The sequence below is a fragment of the Rattus norvegicus genome, chromosome 4, assembly GCF_021556685.1.
Source record: "Rattus norvegicus strain SHRSP/BbbUtx chromosome 4, alternate assembly SHRSP_T2T, whole genome shotgun sequence".
Taxonomy (NCBI): Eukaryota; Metazoa; Chordata; class Mammalia; order Rodentia; family Muridae; genus Rattus; species Rattus norvegicus.
This window is the reverse complement of record NC_141537.1, coordinates 95,700,346-95,720,723: the sequence shown is the minus strand read 5'-3', so window position 1 is coordinate 95,720,723 and position 20,378 is coordinate 95,700,346. Positions and strand designations below refer to the sequence as shown.

Sequence of the window (20,378 nt, the reverse complement as noted above, 5' to 3'; positions counted from 1 at the left end):
ATGACACCTCTTGCCTCATATTCAAAAAACATTACCCTCCTTCATTACTGACACAAAATTAGCCATCTCATAACATCAACTACTTGAAGTAAATTGAATCCTTGTTCCTTGCAACTAAATAAAGCCTATAGAAAATACAGAAAAAGCAGGTACAATTCCATAGGTCAGCATAGAAATGAATATTGACCCCCTCCAAAAGCTTCAAATATGACTACAATGGAAAAATGATATTCATGAATTCATTCATACAAGTGTCTAAAATCTATGCTAAGAACTGTTCAACAGGTTATTTTAGATTATAAATACCTGCTTCTGACCTTACAGTACTTATACACTGGGAGGTGGGATGAAAACTAGATAAGCAAGTCATAACAATGTCATAAAATTACCCAGATGTATTATTTTCTCAATGCTAAAAATATACATTTAATTTGAATTTTGAATGTGTTTACTAAATCAACCACCATCTTGCCAACAGATTATACTTTGTGATTATTCTGTAATATAAATGTAACTGAATGTACTTCTCTCCTGGAGTTTTCTTTTATTTCATTAAATACTGATTTAATTATTTAAACAGAAGCTATGACTAATTGCTAAGGCTTTGTTAATTTACCATTAAGAAAGTCTCAGATTCTACTCCTGTTTCTTCCTCAGAACATGCTGGTGAAGTCACTGTTGAGTCAGGCTCATATTAATACTCAGATTAGCTTTTATTTCAATAAAATACTTGCTATTAAAATACATTCTTTATTGTTGCAGTAAAGAAACATTTAAAACCATGCATGAAGTATCATCTACTGGGCAGCGCTACAGTTACCCATGTCCTGAGTCAACACAGAGCATGTGTACAGTACACAGGTGTAAATGCTGGGCCAAGGAAAGTTAGTTAACAGAAATGTTGTTTTCATAAAAGCTCTAAGAATGTGGACATTTCACTTCACAGAACCTAACTGCAAGGGAAGAGCTGTTACAGGTAGCGCTGGCAGCAGGTGATGAGCCACAGAGAGAACTTTCTAGTACAACCACTACAGTTAAAACCTCATACTGGCCCAGTGAGATTCTCTTTAGGTTTACATTACTGAAGGGTTCGCTGTCTTGTCAAACCCTGTAACTGACTGCATCTTGTGAGGTTTGTTCTGAGGGTAGACATGCCATTCCATTTTCACCAGTACTGATGATTGTGTATGCTCCATATGCTACCCCATACAAGAGGGTGGCAGAGTTGAAGTTGTGATCAGCTTGGAGTCCCCTTCACCAGGCCAGACATACAGCTTCTACTCTAACACTTTACCCAGAATCACGATTCCTTTCTATTTCACCATCTCTTAGGACATACAGAAAAAGTACCTTTTTCTCGATTATAAATCCATAAAACCTTTCAGTACCAAAACCTATTTATATAGCATTTACATGGTATTAAGCATTATAAGAAACCCAGATATTAATTCAAGGAATATATCTCCTGGTACATAGGTAATTTAAAAATACTGACTATTTTGCTTAAGGGACTTGAGCATCCATAGATTTTGCTATTTGCAATGCATTCTAAAGCAAATAATCAGGAAATTTCAAGAAAGGAGTGAACAATCTCATAAAATAAATATTTTCATATATTTCAAGCGAAGACAAATTTTTTAGCCAGCAACGTGGCTGAGAACTATGTCTATGTAATCTGGTTGGAATACAGGCATGCTCCAAACCTTTAATACTCTGGTTGGAATACAAACACTCCCTTGGCACATACATAACTTTAAGGTAAATTTAATTTGTAGAAGGCAGTAGACATATTTAAAAGTAGCTTTTATTTTCCTGAGGCAATTGTCATCTCTGAGGCTTATTGCCTCTATCTGCTAACCTAGGCCTAGTCCTAGAAACGTCTAGCCATTATATAATCTGTTCTAGGCCTAGAACGTTTCAGCTCTGACACTTACTGATGAATAAGCTCATTCTCTCTAGTTCTTTCTGAACTCTGTCTGTCTGGTGCAACTCAACTGTTCTGGTTCAAACACTTCTCCAAGCTGACTTATTCAAACTTGCTTCTCAGCCTCTACTGAACTCTAGCAATCTATTGTAATTTTCTGGCTCCTTCTCATTCTCTGGTTCATTCTGTCTTGTGTCTAGCTTTTTCTCTCTTCAACCTGACTCTGTAAAACTGTTCTGGTAAAAGTGGATTTTACTTTTCTTCTCTTTCTATGCTGCTCTCTCTTAAGTAGCTTCCCTTTCCTCTTTCTTCTCATGAGAATTGGACATATCCTATTCTGTCAAGACTTTTCCTGATTCATCATTTTGTCTGTCACTCAATTGGATATTATTTTAAACATGGATGCTTCTGTCTACAAACTAATTTTACCTTCATCATTTGGGATTAAAAGTATATACTAATTGTATGTCAGTATTCCAGTCAGAGGGATTAAAGGTGTGTGATAAGGAACAATATCATAACTAGAAATAGTTTTTTTTCAGTAAATAACACTTCATCATGTTCACAGTGTGATCAATATCCATCAACAACCATTGTTTTAAAATGACATCTAATTGAGGGGCAGAACAGGGAAAAGAGGCAGTCAATTGCGGTCAGTTTATTCAATTCAGTGCAGGTCAGTGGGAGTAATTGGAGCCAGAGACTACAAAGAATCCAGAAGATTAGAACAAACTGCCAGAGTTAGTCAAGCAGAGCAATTAAGTGAGAAGCTGACAGAAGCAAGATTGAATCAGTCAGCTTAAAGAAGAGTTTGAGTAAAGAACAGCTGAGTTGAACCAGCCAGCCAGAGTTCAGAAAGAACTAGAAACGGTCAGTGTACTCAGCAGTTAGTCTCAGAAGCTGAAACATTCTAGGCCTAGAACATATGAATGATGGCTAGAAGCTTCTTGGACAAGACAGGGTGAGAGTTAGAGAAGATGAAAAAAATGTTCTGGGTTCTGCCCAAGCCATGTATTCTCACAACTTGTGTACTGTATTTGTTTCTTCCCTCCTTCTGAGGAAATAAAGGTTACTTTGGCATCAAGTCTAATCATCAATCTTGTATGTTATTGTCTTCCAGTATTTCATCTTGTCTTTTGAATTTTATTAAAGGTTTCCTCTCATCATCATCATTTTATTATTTAAAAAAATCATTATATTATTATTAATTAGTAATTATTATTAGTCTTTATTATTATGCTATTTTTCATAGATTGTTTGCCTATAATTTTGTATTCTATCTCAAACCAAGGGTTTGGAATCATTTCATATTTTCCTATACTTTGAAAATTTCTTTGAAAAACATGTGTTAAGCACTATGTATCAAGAGATGTTTTCAGTTGAGCCTCTATCAAGAAAAATATTTGTAATGATTACAAATTCTAAAATTGACATTGTTTTTCAAGATGTGAACATTGTTAAATGTACTGCTTTTGTTTTCAGTCTTTTAATAAAAATACTGGTTTTCAATAAAAAAAAAAAAAAAAAAAAAAAAAAAAAAAAAAAAAAAAAAAAAACCTCACACTGGAGCACATTCTTCAGGTTATATCCTGGCATCCATACTTCCCTCCTGAGTGAGCACAGATCATTTACTATAAGACGGGGAACCGAAGGCTACAAATTCCACCCTCCCCTCTATAGATATGACTACCTTTCTCATGAAGAAGTAGGTTGCTCAGACCTTTGAATATGACTTGCTCTGTCACCGGATGACATGAAACAACTTCTTTTTTGGTATTTGTTTAGTTGGTTTGGTTTAGTTGGGTTTTTTTGGGGGGGGTCATTTTTTTGGTTTGTTTTGTTTTTGTCTTTTGAGGCAGAGTTTCTCTGTGTGCTCCTATCTGTTCTGGAACTCACTCTGTAGACCAGGCTGGTCTCAAACTCAGAGATCCACCTGCCTCTGCCTCCCAAGTGGTGGGATCAAAGGAGTTATGCCCAGCTTAACACTGTTCATCTTCAAATCTTGGGAGGCAAAACATTGGTGCTAACCTGCTTGAAATAGTACCATTCAAAAAAAACTGTGGGGTGTTGGAGAGATGGTTCTGTGGATAAGAGCACTGACTGCTCTTCTAGTGGCCGTGAGTTCAACTCTCAGCAACCACATGGTGGCTCATAACCATCTGTGATGGGATTGGATGCCCTCTTCTGGTGTGTCCGAAGTCAGTGACAGTGTACTCACATACATAAAATAAAATAAATAAATCTTTATTAAAAAAAACTGTGGGTTCTCCTGATGAAGGAAACTACCTAGGGCAGAGATAGTTTGCCCCTTGCTTGTGACAAGTATAATGAGTGCCAAACAGGTCATTATTTGAATGTAGTGTCGTGAGTGATTCCAGAGAGAACAGTGTAAAAAGCCTTCATTTTAGCCAAAATGAATGTGCTGCCTCTCAGAATGTGAACAACGGTTTCTTAAATCACCCACTTCTGAGTGACTTTTTACACAGGACATGTAATTACTCACATAGTACCTTAGAGCGCCCCCTTCCTCACTAATGAAGATGATGTACCTAGTACACGGTAAGCTCTGCTCTGAGCTGGATATTCTTTCACTGTTACTATCTCTTCTCTGCTGTGCATAGTCAGGTCACCCATGACTGTCCAGATGGAGAAAACCTATGCACTGTGGGGAGAAGCAGTCAACATCGTGGAACCAGTACTGTTTCACAGTAGCCTAGACCGGGTGGTCAAAGACAGCAGATCTTACTCCCCTCTCCAGGCCATGAATCAGGTGGCAAGAACATTCACAAAAAAAAAAAAATGATCCTGTACCTTTTTAATGGAAGATTTAGTGTGTGTTGTCAGGGTGGAGGAGGCAGTGTTGTCACAAGTGACTTTCCTCAATTAAAAGAGTGAGAACAAGTCAGCTCATCTGGTGTGTCGACATTATCAGTTACAGTCTGGAAAGCTACAGAAGTCTTGCAAGTATTACTGAAGCAATGTGAACCCCAACAAGCCTTCACAGCACCACCCCACTATCCTGCTCTAGGGAACTGTCCCTGCCTCTGCTATAAATGAAAGTGGCACTATGTTCTTTTTTCTAAGTAAAAAGGACCAGTTGGGATCCTAATACTTTCAGACTAGAAGAGATGGTTGTTGTATAAGTATTCAATATGCTAATATAAATTATCTGTAGATGGATAGGATTAAAGCAATTGTTCTGTACAAATATATAATGTACACATTTAAGAAATTACTAACTATATAGTGACAGTTTTTTAACCTCTTGTCATTTTATTTTATTTGAGGTTTGTCTTCATGTATATGGGTGTTTTGCCTGCATGATTGTTTGGGCAGTGTTAAGGAAAGTCAAAAGAGGCTGTTGAGTCCCCTAGAACTGGAGTTACTGGAGGTGACCACTATACAGGTGCTAGAGCTGATCCTGGCTCTTCTGGAAGTCAGTGTTCTTAACTACAGAGCCATTTCTTATGCCTAGACATCCTGGCCTAGAACTCACTATGTTGTGGAGAATGACCTTAGACTTCTGATCTTCCTAGGAATATGGGTGTTTACCAGTGTACCTGATTTATGTGATGCTATGGTCAAACCCAGGGCCTTAACCATGCTGGAACAACATTCTTCCAACTGAGCTTCATCCTTGTCCCACGTTCCTTTTTAAAAATCATTTTATTTGATAAAAATCTATTGTACACAAAAATAAACCAAATAGATACAAAGTAACATTTTGACTTTGTAACTAGTATAGTCTCCCTTCAGTGAGGTGTTCATAAGTGCTCAGCCCTTTTAATGCATGAGATCCTTTTCTCTCATATCAGTCCTTCCAAGTGCATATGTTTTCCCAAGAGTACAGGTGAAGAAACAATATTTAAAAAATTATTAAATAGTTACCTCAATGTCAAACACGGGCTTTTGCCAAGTTCTATTGTTAACAGATTGTAAATGTATTTCAGTCCCACAAGGAATTTTTAAAAAATATTGCTCTCTTCTCATGCATATACTGAAGATTCCCCCAGCCCTCAGCCCCCCCATTTACTTACACAATGTCTCACTCAATAACTCAAGATGTCCTGAAATTTGCATCAGTTTTGCTGCCTCGGCCTCCCAAATACTTGAATTGTAACCATGAGCCATCAAACTCGGCTTTGAAAGAGCTATAAGGTGACAAATACAAATAACATTTTAAGATTTATTTTAATTTTTAATCGTGTGTGTGTGTGCATGTTTATGTCTCTGTGTGTGTGTGTGTGTGTGTGTGTGTGTGTGTGTGTGTGTGTGTAGTACTTGAAAGCCAGAAGAGGGTGTTAAATCCCCTGGAGCTAGAGTTACAGGTGTTTGTGAGTTGCTTAACATGGTAGCTTAGAACCCACTTCTTGTCTTCTGTAAGAATAAGTGAGCCTTGTTTCCCCAGTATAAGGGAATGCCAGGATGTTGAGGTGGGAGTGCATGGGTGGGAGGAGGAGCATCCTCATAGAAGCAGGGAGAGGGGGATGAGAGAGGGGTGAACCAAGAAAGTGGATAACATTTGAAATATAAATACATAAAATATCCAATAAACACACACAGACACACACACACACACACACATACAAACACACACACACAGAGAGAGAGAGAGAGAGAGAGAAAGAAGAAGTGAGCCTAACCACTGAGCAATTCCTCCCTCCAGCTCCGAGGTGTAAATGTTACATTCATCTTAAAGCTGAAAATGCTAAGAACTGGATACGCATTAGAATTTTTTGCTAAAATTCAGCAAGTTGTACAACTTACATCTTTGCCATACAACTCTTCTGCGGCTTCATCTGGCACTGTGGGGACAGCTTTGAGCATCATTTTACAAATCGTCTCTGCATTGTCCTCTAACAGGGAATGATTTAAGGCCAGGCGTGTAGAATCTAGTTAATACGGCAATAAGTGGGGAAACAGAATTGACAGCCAAGGCTGTGTGATCCCACAAGACACATTTGTTTTTCTGCCCCACACCGTATTTGTCTTTTTCCCAGGAAAGGTGCAGACTATCTTTTTAGATTTCCATTGTATGAATGACTTGCAGTCTAGTCGGTATGAGTATACATTTCTTAAAAACATAGTCATAGAAAGAGTAGATGTAGTCTGTTTAATTTTAGTTTTGTGAAATCACATCAAACAATAAGCCTTTATCTGTGTACTTCAGTACAAATACATCAGGAACCTGCAGTGAGTGTTCAGATGTGAATAGAAGTGAGCACAGCTTCTAGAGACACCACAGGCTGAAAGGGAATTGGCCAGAGAAGGTACCGAACTCCATCCACTAACCAACCATGATGCTTCAGCAAACAAAGCCAGTGAGGGAAACTGAGCAGAGGCGTTGGTCCACAACTGAGGACATAAACAGAAAAGGAGTGTCAGAGAGCCTACCCACCCCAGAGTAGGAGAGTTTGGCAGGGGTTCATTTTGATCTCAAAAAGCCTACTTTGGGACTTGGGCTATGAAGAAGAACATCAAAGAAATCAAAGGCAGAGGATGTATGTTCGAGGATCTTAGAGACCATCTTCAGCCCCAAGGATGCATGTGACCTCCCGTAGGAAACACATTGGACGACCCTGCATATTCTCATCCTCCAGCGAAACTTCTCTTCCAGTCCAGCATCCCTCCCCAGCAGGTTTGTGGTGGAAGACAGCAAACCTGAGGTAATACAGTCACAAGCCGAGTAGTCCACGCCACTGTGCAGCCTGCATTGAGGTGAGAAGTTCTCAAAGCAACTGAAACCAAAGTAGGGAGATGGCTGAAAGTAGTTTCCCAGAGGAAGGGACAAGAACCAATCTTGAGTAGTGTCTTGCTCCTGGAGGTATCTCTGGAAATCCTGTGAAGACTTGGGTTGGACGTTGCAAGCTGTGAAGTCTGGGTGAAAACTTGTAAGTCAGCCAGAGTGCCATGGCAGAGAAACCCTGTCTACACTACCTATTCTACCCACGTTATACAGGTAGGAGTGAGTCCAGCCCTCTGTACAAGCTCACCTCCAGCAGATGGCCATCACAGGACCCCACAAGCTCACCTCCAGCAGATGGCCATCACAGGACCCCACAAGCTCACCTCCAGCAGATGGCCATTGCCCTCTTCTCCCATGATGTAACCCTAACTACAGTTGAGCCAGGTGGATAGGCCTTCCCAAAGAAAAACTGATGGCTGCTAGTGCTGCTTCCGTCTCTCGGGAAAACTTAGTGACTCTTGACTTACAGTGTCATAGCCTTGCAAAATGTGAGGGTGGCCAAGAGCCTCCAGAGGCTCACCACATGGCCCGGTTCCTCCCTTCACTTCAAGAGTAACTCTGCTGCTGTCCTTCACGTTGCTCCCTTTTTAATACTTCTTTTTAAACAAGACTGTTTCTCAATAGCTGCCGTCATTCCTGTTAACAGATTTTAAAAGGAAAACCCACGGTTGTTCTGATATTACAACAATGTCATCATATGTGAATTTGCAAAGTGTCATAGGAAAAAGGGGAACTAATAACAAGCATACCTGATGTTTTATAACACCTCTCCAAGTAATGAAGTTAGAAATTGGCTCTGAACAGGTCTTGCCAATTAATACCATTTTCTAAAAACTAGTTGAATACAATATACTCTGTGTATGGCTTAGACTTTCTTCTTCTCTCTTCTCTCTCCCCCCATTTTGAGCGAAATTTTATTACATACCTCACATGAAATCACTTGCAAAGGTCTGCTTGTTAATAGGAAATGCAGGTACTGTTCTGATGAAGGCTGAGAAGCATCCTCCTGCATCATCCACCTACACTACCACCTGTAGGGAAAATAGACTGGAAACCTTGATATGAGGTGGGCTAATTACTATAAAGTTAAGTTCTCTAGAAAGGAGGTTATTCTACTCTGTATTTTGAATTCCAACCTCTTTCTCTCTCTCTCTCCCTCCCGCTCTCTCTCTCTCTCTCTCTCTCTCTCTCTCTCTCTCTCTCTCTCTCTCTCTCTCCCTCTCTCTATCTTCTTCCCTCTCCCCACCCTGCCCTCTGTGTGTGTGTGTGTGTGTGTGTATGTGAGTGTGTGTGTGTGTGTGTGCGTGCGCTCTGAAGTATATGTGGCCCGTGGTATGTATATATGATGCATGTGTGGTGGTGTGGTATGTGTGCATGTGTGCCAGAATATGCTCACCTGTGCATGTATGCGTGTGGCCAGAGATTGAGTTGAGTATTGTAAAGTCATCTTGAAAGACTCCAAAATGGTTCAGGGCTTCAGTAAAGATAGAACAGTCTGCATGTGATGCAATTGCCGTGAATCTTTGCTGGGCTCCTTATATCCACCACCGTCTGCATTTTGTAAGCAGTTTTAAATTAATTCTATTCCTTAAGTAAATTAAAATCAAAATGTAGCTGGTACATGTGGACAGGACTGGGCTATTTAAAGCATTGCACCTATCATTTCACTATTTTGACAGGGTTGGTGCTATAGGCATTTACGCTGTCTCTGTGGTTCTGTGTCTTAGCTGTAAATCATAATTCCTGATCTCTGAGACTTTGAAAGCATAGTAACAGTATCTACACTCATGCCAGTTCGTTCAGTATGTGTAGGGGTAGGAAGCAGTATATCTAGATCTTGTAAAACTCAAGGTGTTCTGTGTTGTCAAAAGTAAGAACCATTCCTTGTTTGAGAATCCTCAGATCAGGCATAGGGAAATTCAATGTCCTACCTCTACTTTCCCTACGAGCACCTTTCAAAAGGAAACCGTCTGGGATAAGTACTCTTGAGCTTGCCACCACCACTTAGGTTTTGGTTTTTGTTTTGTTGTTGTTGTTGTTTTGTTTTGTTTTTTGGAATGTCTTCAGTTTTGAAATTGATTTGGGTTGGTTTTCCAGTCATTATTCGAAAAATTAATGTCACTCCCCACACAAGAGGGTGGGAGGAGTCACTGAGCTCTGTGTTCAAAAGACGTTTCCTGACCCTAGTCTGCGCTGTACCCATGGTAGCAAGAAATGGGCACAGGCCACTGCAGGCTTCTCCCAAACACTCCTGTCTCAATTTATTAATGCCTAGCATTTAAAATGTAGCTAGAATTAGAACCTATTTTCTGCTTCCTTCTGGAAGATCTTCAAAACAGCCCAGCAGTGTCTGAAGCTTTTATTACCTCTCTCTCCTTAACCCACCCTTGTCCCCAGTCTCAGCCCCTCAGGCTCTGAACATCCCCTGCTGAGTCCTGCTGTGCACTCAAGGAACCCTGAGCGCTACAAATTCACCCCACTTCCCCCAGCTCTTCCTTGAACACTTCCCTCCCCTTCTTAATATTCTACAAGAACACTGCTTTCTCGCATCTACAGCACACCTGCCAAAACGCTGAATACCTGTGTGATTCAGACTGTGTGACTGTAGTTGAGACTGGTCGGAAGGACAAGATATGAAGGAAGAGATTCCACGCTGCTTCCGTGCTCGTGCATTAAGACAGATGTGTTAAGAGTAAAGGGTTATAGAAATGTGAAGGGAACAATAGGAAGCCAGAAGAAAGTACCCTGGAGAATTGGTGAGAGCAAAATCAGTTATTCTGAATTTATCTAGAAACGAAACACTTTTGGTTAGTGAAACTGGTCTTCAACACATTGCAAAGCAAGATACAAAGGGAAGGAAAAGGGAGGTGACGTGGAGAGTCTTGAAAGGAGGTCGGGTAAATGTCATAGTCCCACGATAGTCACAGGCCAATTCAGCCCTGATATCTGACCAAACAGACTCAAAGGAAAGCAGACAGAACATCCCAGAACCCATCTCAGTAAAAGATATAAAAATATGCTGTTGAAGGTACCCCAAGGCAGAGAAGCTCCTCTCCTGCTAGCTCTGAGAATTGGGGCAGGGGGTGGGCGGGTTGTGGTGATGAGTGGGCCAAAGACAACAGCATGGGACTTGGTTTGATGAACGGCACTGCACAGCAGCTCACCTCCCGCTGAACATAAATGTAACTGCTGCAAATCAGGTGCATCTCCTAAACTCAGGCAAATTGTCTCATGTTTACAGATTTAGTGACTCAGCTGTCATTGGTAATATCAAAAAGAAACAACATCTCTGCCCCACGGTTCCGTAGAAGAGGCTGACTGGTGTTTTCATTTGTTTGGCCCTCTGTTCTGCAGGCCTAATTTGTGGCTGTTGATATCTATGGTGTAAATACTCCCACTACAGATAATTTCAGGCCCACAACAAGACATCCTGACATGATCCCTGCATATAGTTGTTATCTACCACAGCCTCGAAAAGTCAGAGCAAGCTGGATGTGAGCTGAGAGTTACTGTTACTTGGACTGACACCGAGCAATTTCTAAGAGTCTCTACTCAGGCAGGTCTGAGAATAGCTTCATACAGTGCCATTTACAGCTGCACAGACATGACCTGAGGACTTGGGGGAAAGGCTTATTCAGTAGGTGCCGTGGTCGCTAGGAAGGGAAGTGAAAGTTTAGTTCTGTGCCAACTTGATGCAAGCTAAAGTCGTCTGGTCGGAAGAAGCCTTGATTAAGAAGAGTGCTTCAAAAACTCAGGTGACAGCAAATGCTGGGGAGGATGTGGAGAAAGAGGAACACTCCTCCATTGTTGGTGGGGTTGCAGACTGGTACAACCATTCTGGAAATCAGTCTGGAGGTTCCTCAGAAAATTGGACATTGAACTCCCTGAGGATCCAGCTATACCTCTCTTGGGCATATACCCAAAAGATGCCCCCAACATATAAAAAAGACATGTGCTCCACTATGTTCATCGCAGCCTTATTTATAACAGCCAGAAGCTGGAAAGAACCCAGATGCCCTTCAACAGAGGAATGGATACAGAAAATGTGGTACATCTACACAATGCAATATTACTCAGCTATCAAAAACAATGACTTTATGAAATTCATAGGCAAATGGTTGGAACTGGAAAATATCATCCTGAGTGAGGTAACCCAATCACAGAAAAAAACACATGGTATGCACTCATTGATAAGTGGCTATTAGCCCAAATGCTTGAATTACCCTAGATGCCTAGAACAAATGAAACTCAAGATGGATGATCAAAATGTGAATGCTTCACTCCTTCTTTAAAAGCGGAACAAGAATACCCTTGGCAGGGAAGAGAGAGGCAAAGATTAAAACAGACACAGAAGGAATACCATTCAGAGCCTGCCCCACATGTGGCCCATACATATACAGCCATCCAATTAGACAAGATGGATGAAGCAAAGAAGTGCAGACCGACAGGAGCCGGATGTAGATCGCTCCTGAGAGACACAGCCAGAATACAGCAAATACAGAGGCGAATGCCAGCAGCAAACCACTGAACTGAGAATAGGTCCCCCGTTGAAGGAATCAGAGAAAGAACTGGAAGAGCTTGAAGGGGCTCGAGACCCCTTATGAACAACAATGCCAAGCAACCAGAGCTTCCAGGGACTAAGCCACTACCTAAAGACTATACATGGACTGACCCTGTACTCTGACCCCATAGGTAGCAATGAATATCCTAGTAAGAGTGCCAGTGGAAGGGGAAGCCCTGGGTCCTGCTAAGACTGAACCCCCAGTGAACTAGACTATGGGGGGGGGAGGGCGGCAATGGGGGGAGGATGGGGAGGGGAACACCCATAAAGAAGGGGAGGGGGAGGGATTAGGGTGATGTTTGCCCGGAAACCGGGAAAGGGAATAACACTCGAAATGTAAATAAGAAACACTCAAGTTAATAAAAAAGAAAAAAAGAAAAGAGTACTTCCGTCAGACTGCCTGCTGGCAAGTCTGCAGGGCACTTCCTGTAGTGGAAGATGTGAGGACTCAACCCACTGGGGGCTGTGCCATCCTGGAAAGGTGTTCTTAGGTGGGATAAGCAAGTAGAGAGAGCAAGCCTACTGGGAAGAAACAGTTTTCCTCTCTGCCCACTGTTCAGTTCCTTCCTCCAAGCTCCAGCCTTGAGTTCTCGTCCCAACTTCCCTTTATGGAGGACCGAGACCCAGATATGTGAGACAAACAAACCCTTTCCTCTCAGAGTTGTTGTATTCCAGCAATGGAAAGCCAACTGGACAGGAGAGAAGTGAACTAGATGGAAAGGTAGTCATCCACAGATTGTTGCTGTCAAAAACGGTTAGGAGAGAAATGGTTAGCAAATTCATGAACTCAGAGTTTATGGGTTATGTATGGCCACGGATACACAGGTGCTTTCTTTTGCTCAAGTGCATTTTTCTCTTTAAATCTGAGTTAGATGCAGTATCATTAAAAAAAAAAACTATGTTCATGGTTTCTCTTAGGAAAAGAAAGGGGGAAAGAATTGGAAATAGTGACTACACTAGAAAATGTGACAGCCCTGCCCACAGCTCTGGAGGAGGCTTCATTGCCCATCCAGGAAGCAGCCTCCCTCCTCCTATTGTCCGCCCCACTTTATCCCTGGAGGCATCTGAGAGGTATTTATATTTTTCACTTTTATATAACATTTTCCTCCCCAGTTACAGTAGCCTTCTTTCCTTATTTCCTACCGTTTTCCACATATCAGCTGTGTGTTTCTGAATCACCTTACACAGTGTTCTTAGAACATCAGACCTTTCTCTCCCCAAACTGTGGATGGACCATGCTTACAGCATAGATCATTCTTCTCTGTGGAAAATGATCGGAATCATTCCTCAAGACCCAGTTCAAATGACATAGCCTCAGAAATCCTTCCCAACTCCCCCATGGTCCAAGAGCAAATTGGATCTTCTTCTAAATATTAAATACTGTCTTGGCTCCCTTGGGCTACATTCTATTCTCTGAGAATCCCTGCAAGAGATGATATCAGCTTCTTTGTTTTTATGATCACAAGGAAAAATCCTTTACCATGTAGCAGAATCTTAATCACTTTATCAGATGAATAAATTAAGAGTTAGCTTCAGCTCTCATTAGTTTTGGTTGACCTGTGTTAATTTATCATAGGAAATTTGCAATACTATCCTAACGTATAATATACAAGATACCTCTCTTTCATATCCTTGTCCAGTCACTCTGAAGACAATTTCTCCTCCTCTAAAGTTTTGCTGTTGGTCATTCAATATATGGGATATTATTTATTCTATAAGTTTTATTCTAGATAAGTAAGAAGAGGCCATCCATAATACTTCTTAATACGTATGACAACTTTTTTGATTTGTTTCTGGATTTTGAGACAGAGTTTCACCAAGCTGCCCAGGCTGGCCAGAAACATAAAATCCTGCTGCCTCTCTATTTCTCTCAGTACTGAAATTAGAAATATGTTCTGCTCAACTGGGGATAATCACGTTTTACAAACCAATTTTTCCAACACATTTTGTTCTTGCACCATCTCTATAAAATATAAGAATATCATATGACCCTTGGTTAATAATTGGAATCTAGAATGACATATCTTTCCCAGAGTAGGAGGGAAGCAGAAAGTTTGAGAGAATCCTCAGACTTCCCTCATAGGGAAGATCTGTGACCTTCCTGGACAACATCCCTCAACCTGGCCTGGCACAGAAGATCTGCCTCACTCTTCTCACCAAGTTCTTCAGATTTTATCATGTTATTTAAAAATCAGGGCCCAGACATGTTCAACGAGCCTGTGTTCGAGCAAAGTAGTAAACCTGGTCTTTCCACGGCCAGCAGAGATCCTCAGTGCTTGTGGTCAGTGTCACGGTGGTGATGTAACCACTCAGTAGGACAACTACGTTTCTAAATACATGTATGTGCAGGAAAAGAAGTAACTCTATGACTTCTCCTAAAATGTAGTATTTGATAATCCAAAACCCTCCATTAGATTGATGATATTAGCTATCTCAGGTAACTCTAGAATGCCAAATGCAATTATTTTATCAGTGAGCATAAAATGCTTCTAGCCAATAATCTATTTACACTGATCTCTATACTCTGGGTCACTTTCAAGCCAAAGCTATGTACTCAATATTTGATGCTTTTAAGAAAATATATGATAGATGAAATGACAGCAATTTAGTATCCTTATCCCCAACAATTAGTGCAACTCAAGTTCATGAAAAACAGCAATATTGAAGGTATTCGCTGGTAATTCCCTAGTGGTAGTAGGTAAGGTGGGACGATAGAGCCTGCAGTAGTTTAAATACATTAGCCTAGGGACAGAAATGGCAGCATAAGGAAGCATAAGGATCCATTTCTCATACATTTATAACCACTTTCTAAGGATGTCAATGTATCCACAGGATACAGCCCTCCAGAAAGCAAGGGTAGGATTGTTATTTCCTCCTAAGGTGCTCTGAGAGCAGTGGGGAGAAACATTATCACTGGTCCAGAGGCCCCTAGAACACAGCCTCCACCTTTTTTCAGTTCAACGCACTGCCTCTCTCATTACCTCCAGTCTATGTGATTTCTTTGCCAGTCCCACCCCTTGTTCTACTGAACAGCAATTTCACCGCGTATCCTTTACTAAACCAAGACATGTTTACTCCAATGTATATTTGTTGTGAAAGGATTTAACTCTGTGTGTTATTAGTTAATACATGCAAAAACCTGTCTGGGAGTCACATAAATAACTGGAAAGGAAGCCTGGAAGTTGGGAGAAAGGAGAAAAAAATGACCTTTGGAATGTTTTATTATTTGAAAGATTATGTTAAAACTGTAATGGTTTGTTTTAAACAGCGTGTGAGGGGAACCTTGTAATTATGATGAGAGGTCGAAATGAGTGAAGAATCACGCTGCCCTGGACTGTACTTAAAGCTTACCACAATCAATATATCTATGGGACAAAGAGAGATGCTGGCTCCAAGCAGAAGAAGCAAAGAAAATAAAACAAAGAAACAAACACCTCCTCAGCAAGTAAGCCCTGCAGAGAAGTTCCAACAATTCAGGGGTTCTCTCCATGGAGAAACAAAAGGTGACCAGAAAGGAGAATGCCTAGCGGGGACTTCCTTACCCCCCAGCCAGGTGTCTGAGACGTTCTGGAGCATGGTGACAGGGATGCAGAAGAAAACGATGAGCAGGTCGCTGAGTGCCAGGGAGCAGATGAAGATGTTGGTGACGGTGCGCATGGCCTTGCTGCGGGTCACTACATAGACTACCAGGGCGTTGCCGAAGAGCGCCAGGGCAAAGATGAGCAGGCCAGCAAGCAGGAGGGCCAGCCTGGCGCGTGCAGGCAGCTGCGGGGTGAGCACCAGTGGCCGCAGCCCATAGCGCGCGATGAACTGCGCGCGCGTCAGGTTGTGCAGCTGAAGCAGCGCCGAGAGCTGCTCCGCGGTCAAGTTCCACGACATGCTGGGCTCGGTAGGCGCCTTGACCGCGCGTGGGGCCGTCCGAGGTCCGGGAGGTACGGGAGAGAAGCCAGAAGCTGCGCCTCTGTGCGAGCCGCGGGAGAGAGGCTAGCAGTGACCAAAGCAAAGTCAGAGCTGCCGGCCAAACTGTTTGCAGTTCTAAGAAAGTTCCCAGCCAGGCGCTGCGGTCCTCAGAAACCTCGCAGCGCCACGCGAGGCTCAGTGTCCAGTTTTCTGGACCTTAGTGGAGCCGAACCCCGCCCTTCCGCACACTCCCCAGCCCCTGGAGGGCCGCCTCCTGCAGCAAAGCACCCAGCATGGAGTGTCCTGCCTTGCTGTAGCCACCCAGAGCCATGCTGCCCCAGCCCAGGCTGATGATGCTAAGACAAAAACTGCTGTTGAGGTTTGGAAAGCCTCTTGGTTTTCCTCTTGTAAAATCGTGTATGTGCCACTACTACCCATGGCAAAATGGGGTTTAAGTCTTTTCAGCACTGAAATAGTAATTACAGAAGAGAAGTTGCTGTCATACATACAGTTTTCTCTGTTGTGTCATAACTGAGTATGAGACAGTACAAATCTAGAAATTTGACGTAGACACTGTGTGTGTGTGTGTGTGTGTGTGTGTGTGTGTGTGTGTGTGTGTGTGTGTGTAAAACAAAGAAAGGGGGGTGGAGATGGAGTGAAGGAGACAGAGAAAGACAGACAGATACAGAGACAGAGACAGACAGACAAGACACTATGATAAACAGGATTAGATTCCTAAAACTGGCACCTAAATCAACGTACAAAACTCCATCACCACCCAGATCTCACTCTGGAACTTCATTGTGACACTCCTCCCTTCATCATCTCTAACCTCTGCACATCTGTCAAGAGTATAATATCAACAGAATCAGATAATGAATACTTTGTCTATATGTGATCTCCTCCCCCTTGACACAATATGCTATAAAGTTATCCAAGTTGTGAGGTGTATTGCAAATCTACCCAAGTTATGGGATATATGGCTAACATGAACTGGTTTATTTAACTGTTCCCTCCTTGTAAAACAGTTGAGGTGTCTCCGGCTTTGATCTATCCCTGAAGAAACATGGACTGGTTCCTGTATGGATATAGTTTGCACTTTTATTATAGGAAGCACCAAGCAGTGTGTCTAGTCTATGATGTTGTCCTGGCTACTTGTCTTGTTTTGTTTTATCAGGTTAGCACACATGAGGAGGAAGCCACAGTTGAGAAAATTCGTACATTGGTTGGCCTATAAGCAAGTCTGGGACTATTTTCTTGGTTAAAGACTAATGTGGGAGAGCCCAGCTCTCTGTGGGCAGTGCCAACACAGGCAGGTGATTCTGGATGACATAGGAAAACGGGCTGAGCAAGCCATGAGAGAGCAAGCCAGTAAGTGGAACCGCTTCATGCTTTGACCGGTTTCTACCTTCAGGCTTTCTCCTTGAGTTCCTGCCCTGACTTCTCTCAGTGATGGAGTATGACTTGAGAATTGGAAACTAAAATAAACCCTTTTCTCCTCAGCTTTCTTTCGTCCTTATGTTTTGTACCTACTGAGGTGATTCTGGACCATTGAAACCGGGGTCACCAGTTGTGTTCTAGCTTCATGAGAAGAAGAAATTCAGAAAGAAGCTCTGGGAGCCCTATAGTTCAAAATAAAACTCTAATGCTACACACATGTGTGCACTTTTGGAAAATGGCCCAAACTTGGGGAGGACACAACATATTTTGCCATGAAAACTTAAAGATCTGGTCCAAACATAACTAGCTTTTCAGTAGATGAGTTTGGTGACTGAACTGGCATTCTAGTTCCCACCTTCACATGGAGTCTTTGGATAGGTGACTCATCCAGAAGATAAAGAGTTCTTGGCTGCATTGCTCACTAGAGGCCTGAGGATGTTTCTGACAGAGCTGCTTACGGATCCCTACACTAACTGCCTGTCTGGCTGCCATGCCCTGTTCTCAGCCTTCTCCTCTCTGACCTTGACTCACATTTAAGAAAGTGCAATGTTGATTTATCTGGCTTTTTAAAGCTGAGGGGAGTGTTTGAGTATTGAAGTTGGGGTGCCCCCTCCAATGGGACTATTTAGAGGACCCAAAAGTATATCAATAGTTTATTTATGACCATAAATATACACAACTCATTACACTCTGCGAAGTTAGTGTACTACTTTGAGCCAAATGTAAAAATTTTATTTTTTACATCTCTTTAGCTTTCTCCAAGTATAACTGTCTCAAATATGTCTTCTACAGCCATTTAGAATGACCCATTAATGTAGCAATTTTATATTCACCTGTTAAGAAAGCTCAAGATCCTTAAGAGGAAATGGAAAATCTATTGAATTTACTCCTACTCTGCTTGTTTCTACTGTTCCTTCTTGTTATGCCAGTATTTCCTATTGAATAATTCTTTTCTTTTTAAAGCACACACACACACACACACACACACACACACACACACACACACACACACGCACATACACGCATACGTGCAGACCCACAATGCACATACATACATACACACACTCACAAACACACATGCACACACACACACACACACACAAGCAGACACACTGACAAACATACACAAAGAGGTTGGAGGACAACTTTTCAAGAGTCTGTTCTCTCAGTCCTCCTTGTGGGATCTAGTGATCAAACTTGGGTTATAAGGCCTTTACTTCTTCCTAATAAGCATGATTAACCCTAGATAATCCTTTTTATTATTTTCTTTTTGCTTAGTTAGACATTCTACTTAAGAATGCTAGAATCAAAATCTCTCATTGTTTTTCTTTAGTAAGGAATGCCCCAATTTCCCCCTTTGTATATGAAGAACATTTGCTATGGACATGTCTGGATTGGAAGGTTTTTTTATTTTTTTTCCCAATATTTGAAAAAGACTTTCTGACTTCAGTCTGTTTTCTGTGGTCTCTAAGGTGAAACCTATTGTTACTTGGATTGTTTCTTTCTGCAGGTGTGATGTCATCTCTTGGTATTAAGACTTTATTGTCCTTGTCTTTCATAAGTTTTGCTGATATTACCAGACTTGGGGTTCTAGCCTATGCCCCAACAAGCTAAGTTTAGCCACCTGTCCTAGATAAATTAATTAAATGAGCCAAGTAATACTGAAAAGAAGGAAAAGGGGGATTTATTCAATGGTATCCAATTGTGAAGAAAGAAAATGAAGCCCCAGTCTGTGTTCAGGATCCTGATGTGATGTTAAAGACAGAGTAGTACATAGCTAAGTAGCCTCTAGTCCGTGCACTGTCCTAACCTCCATTGACCATCTTTGACTCGTGGAAAATGGTCATCAAGTTGTCAATCTCTGGCTAGCCCAGGATTTTGGTTTTCTCACTGGAGGAACTCTAGTTTCTTGAGGCATATTGTTTCAGTAGTCAGATAGACAGCTTGAGGGACACGAGTGTTTCTCTGTAAAAATATCTCCATCCTGCCACAGCAGTTACAGGGCATCTGCCTTCATGCTGACTTCTTGAGCTTACCTTATTTTGGATTTCCTGAGGGTCTTGAATTCAGAACTCCTGTTTTTTTACTATATCTAAGACATCTTAGTCTTTATTACTTCATATTCTTTAAATTTCTTTTAGAGTTGTTAGTTTTATTTTATGGGAATGAATGTTTTGTCTGCATGCATGGATGTGAACCACAGAAGTACCTAGTGCCAGTGAAAGGCAGAAGAGGGAGCAACATCCAATATCCTGGAATTATAGAGAGTTGTAAACCACCACTGTAGGTACTGGCAACAAAACCCTGGTCCTTTGGAAGAGCAAAAGTTTTTCATAACTGCTGAGCTATCTCTCCAGCCCTCTATATCCCCTTTTAAGCCATGTCTTCTTTGTCCTCTCTTCCTTGACTTTAAATATTGGAGGATTACAGTTTTTCTCTTATTATCTTCTTGAAGTGAGGAATCCAGTTCATTCAGCAAAGTGACAATATAGTCCAGACAGTTGAGCCAGGACAGGTAACAGTAAGAAATCTCAGGTGGCTATTGATAAAAGAGGGTGTTTAATGATTATTTATGAGATGACTTATCCACCCCAATCATGAATTAGTTCTCCCTTTCAGAGTACTTTCCCCTAATATCTCATTTGAAATTATTCTGAGGCATATCAGTACTCACAATGCAAATAAAATTCTAATAAAGCTTAGCAACAAGCATGGTAGTACTAAGCTTTGATCCCAAAACAGGCAGAGGCAGAGGCAGGGTCAGGGGCAGGGGCAGGGGCAGATGCAGAGGCAGAGGCAGAGGCAGG

At 41.6% G+C, this 20,378-nt stretch overlaps 1 protein-coding gene across 1 annotated transcript in view; it reads right to left on the bottom strand.

The window, feature by feature from the left end:
• Positions 1 to 16,274, bottom strand: part of Qrfprl (pyroglutamylated RFamide peptide receptor like) — a 78,708-nt gene extending 62,434 nt beyond the window's left edge. The window contains 1 exon segment of the mRNA NM_001109239.1: positions 15,774 to 16,274. Coding sequence (NP_001102709.1) covers positions 15,774 to 16,110 — 337 coding nt within the window. The 5' untranslated portion in view covers positions 16,111 to 16,274.
• Positions 16,275 to 20,378: the final 4,104 nt, after the last annotated feature.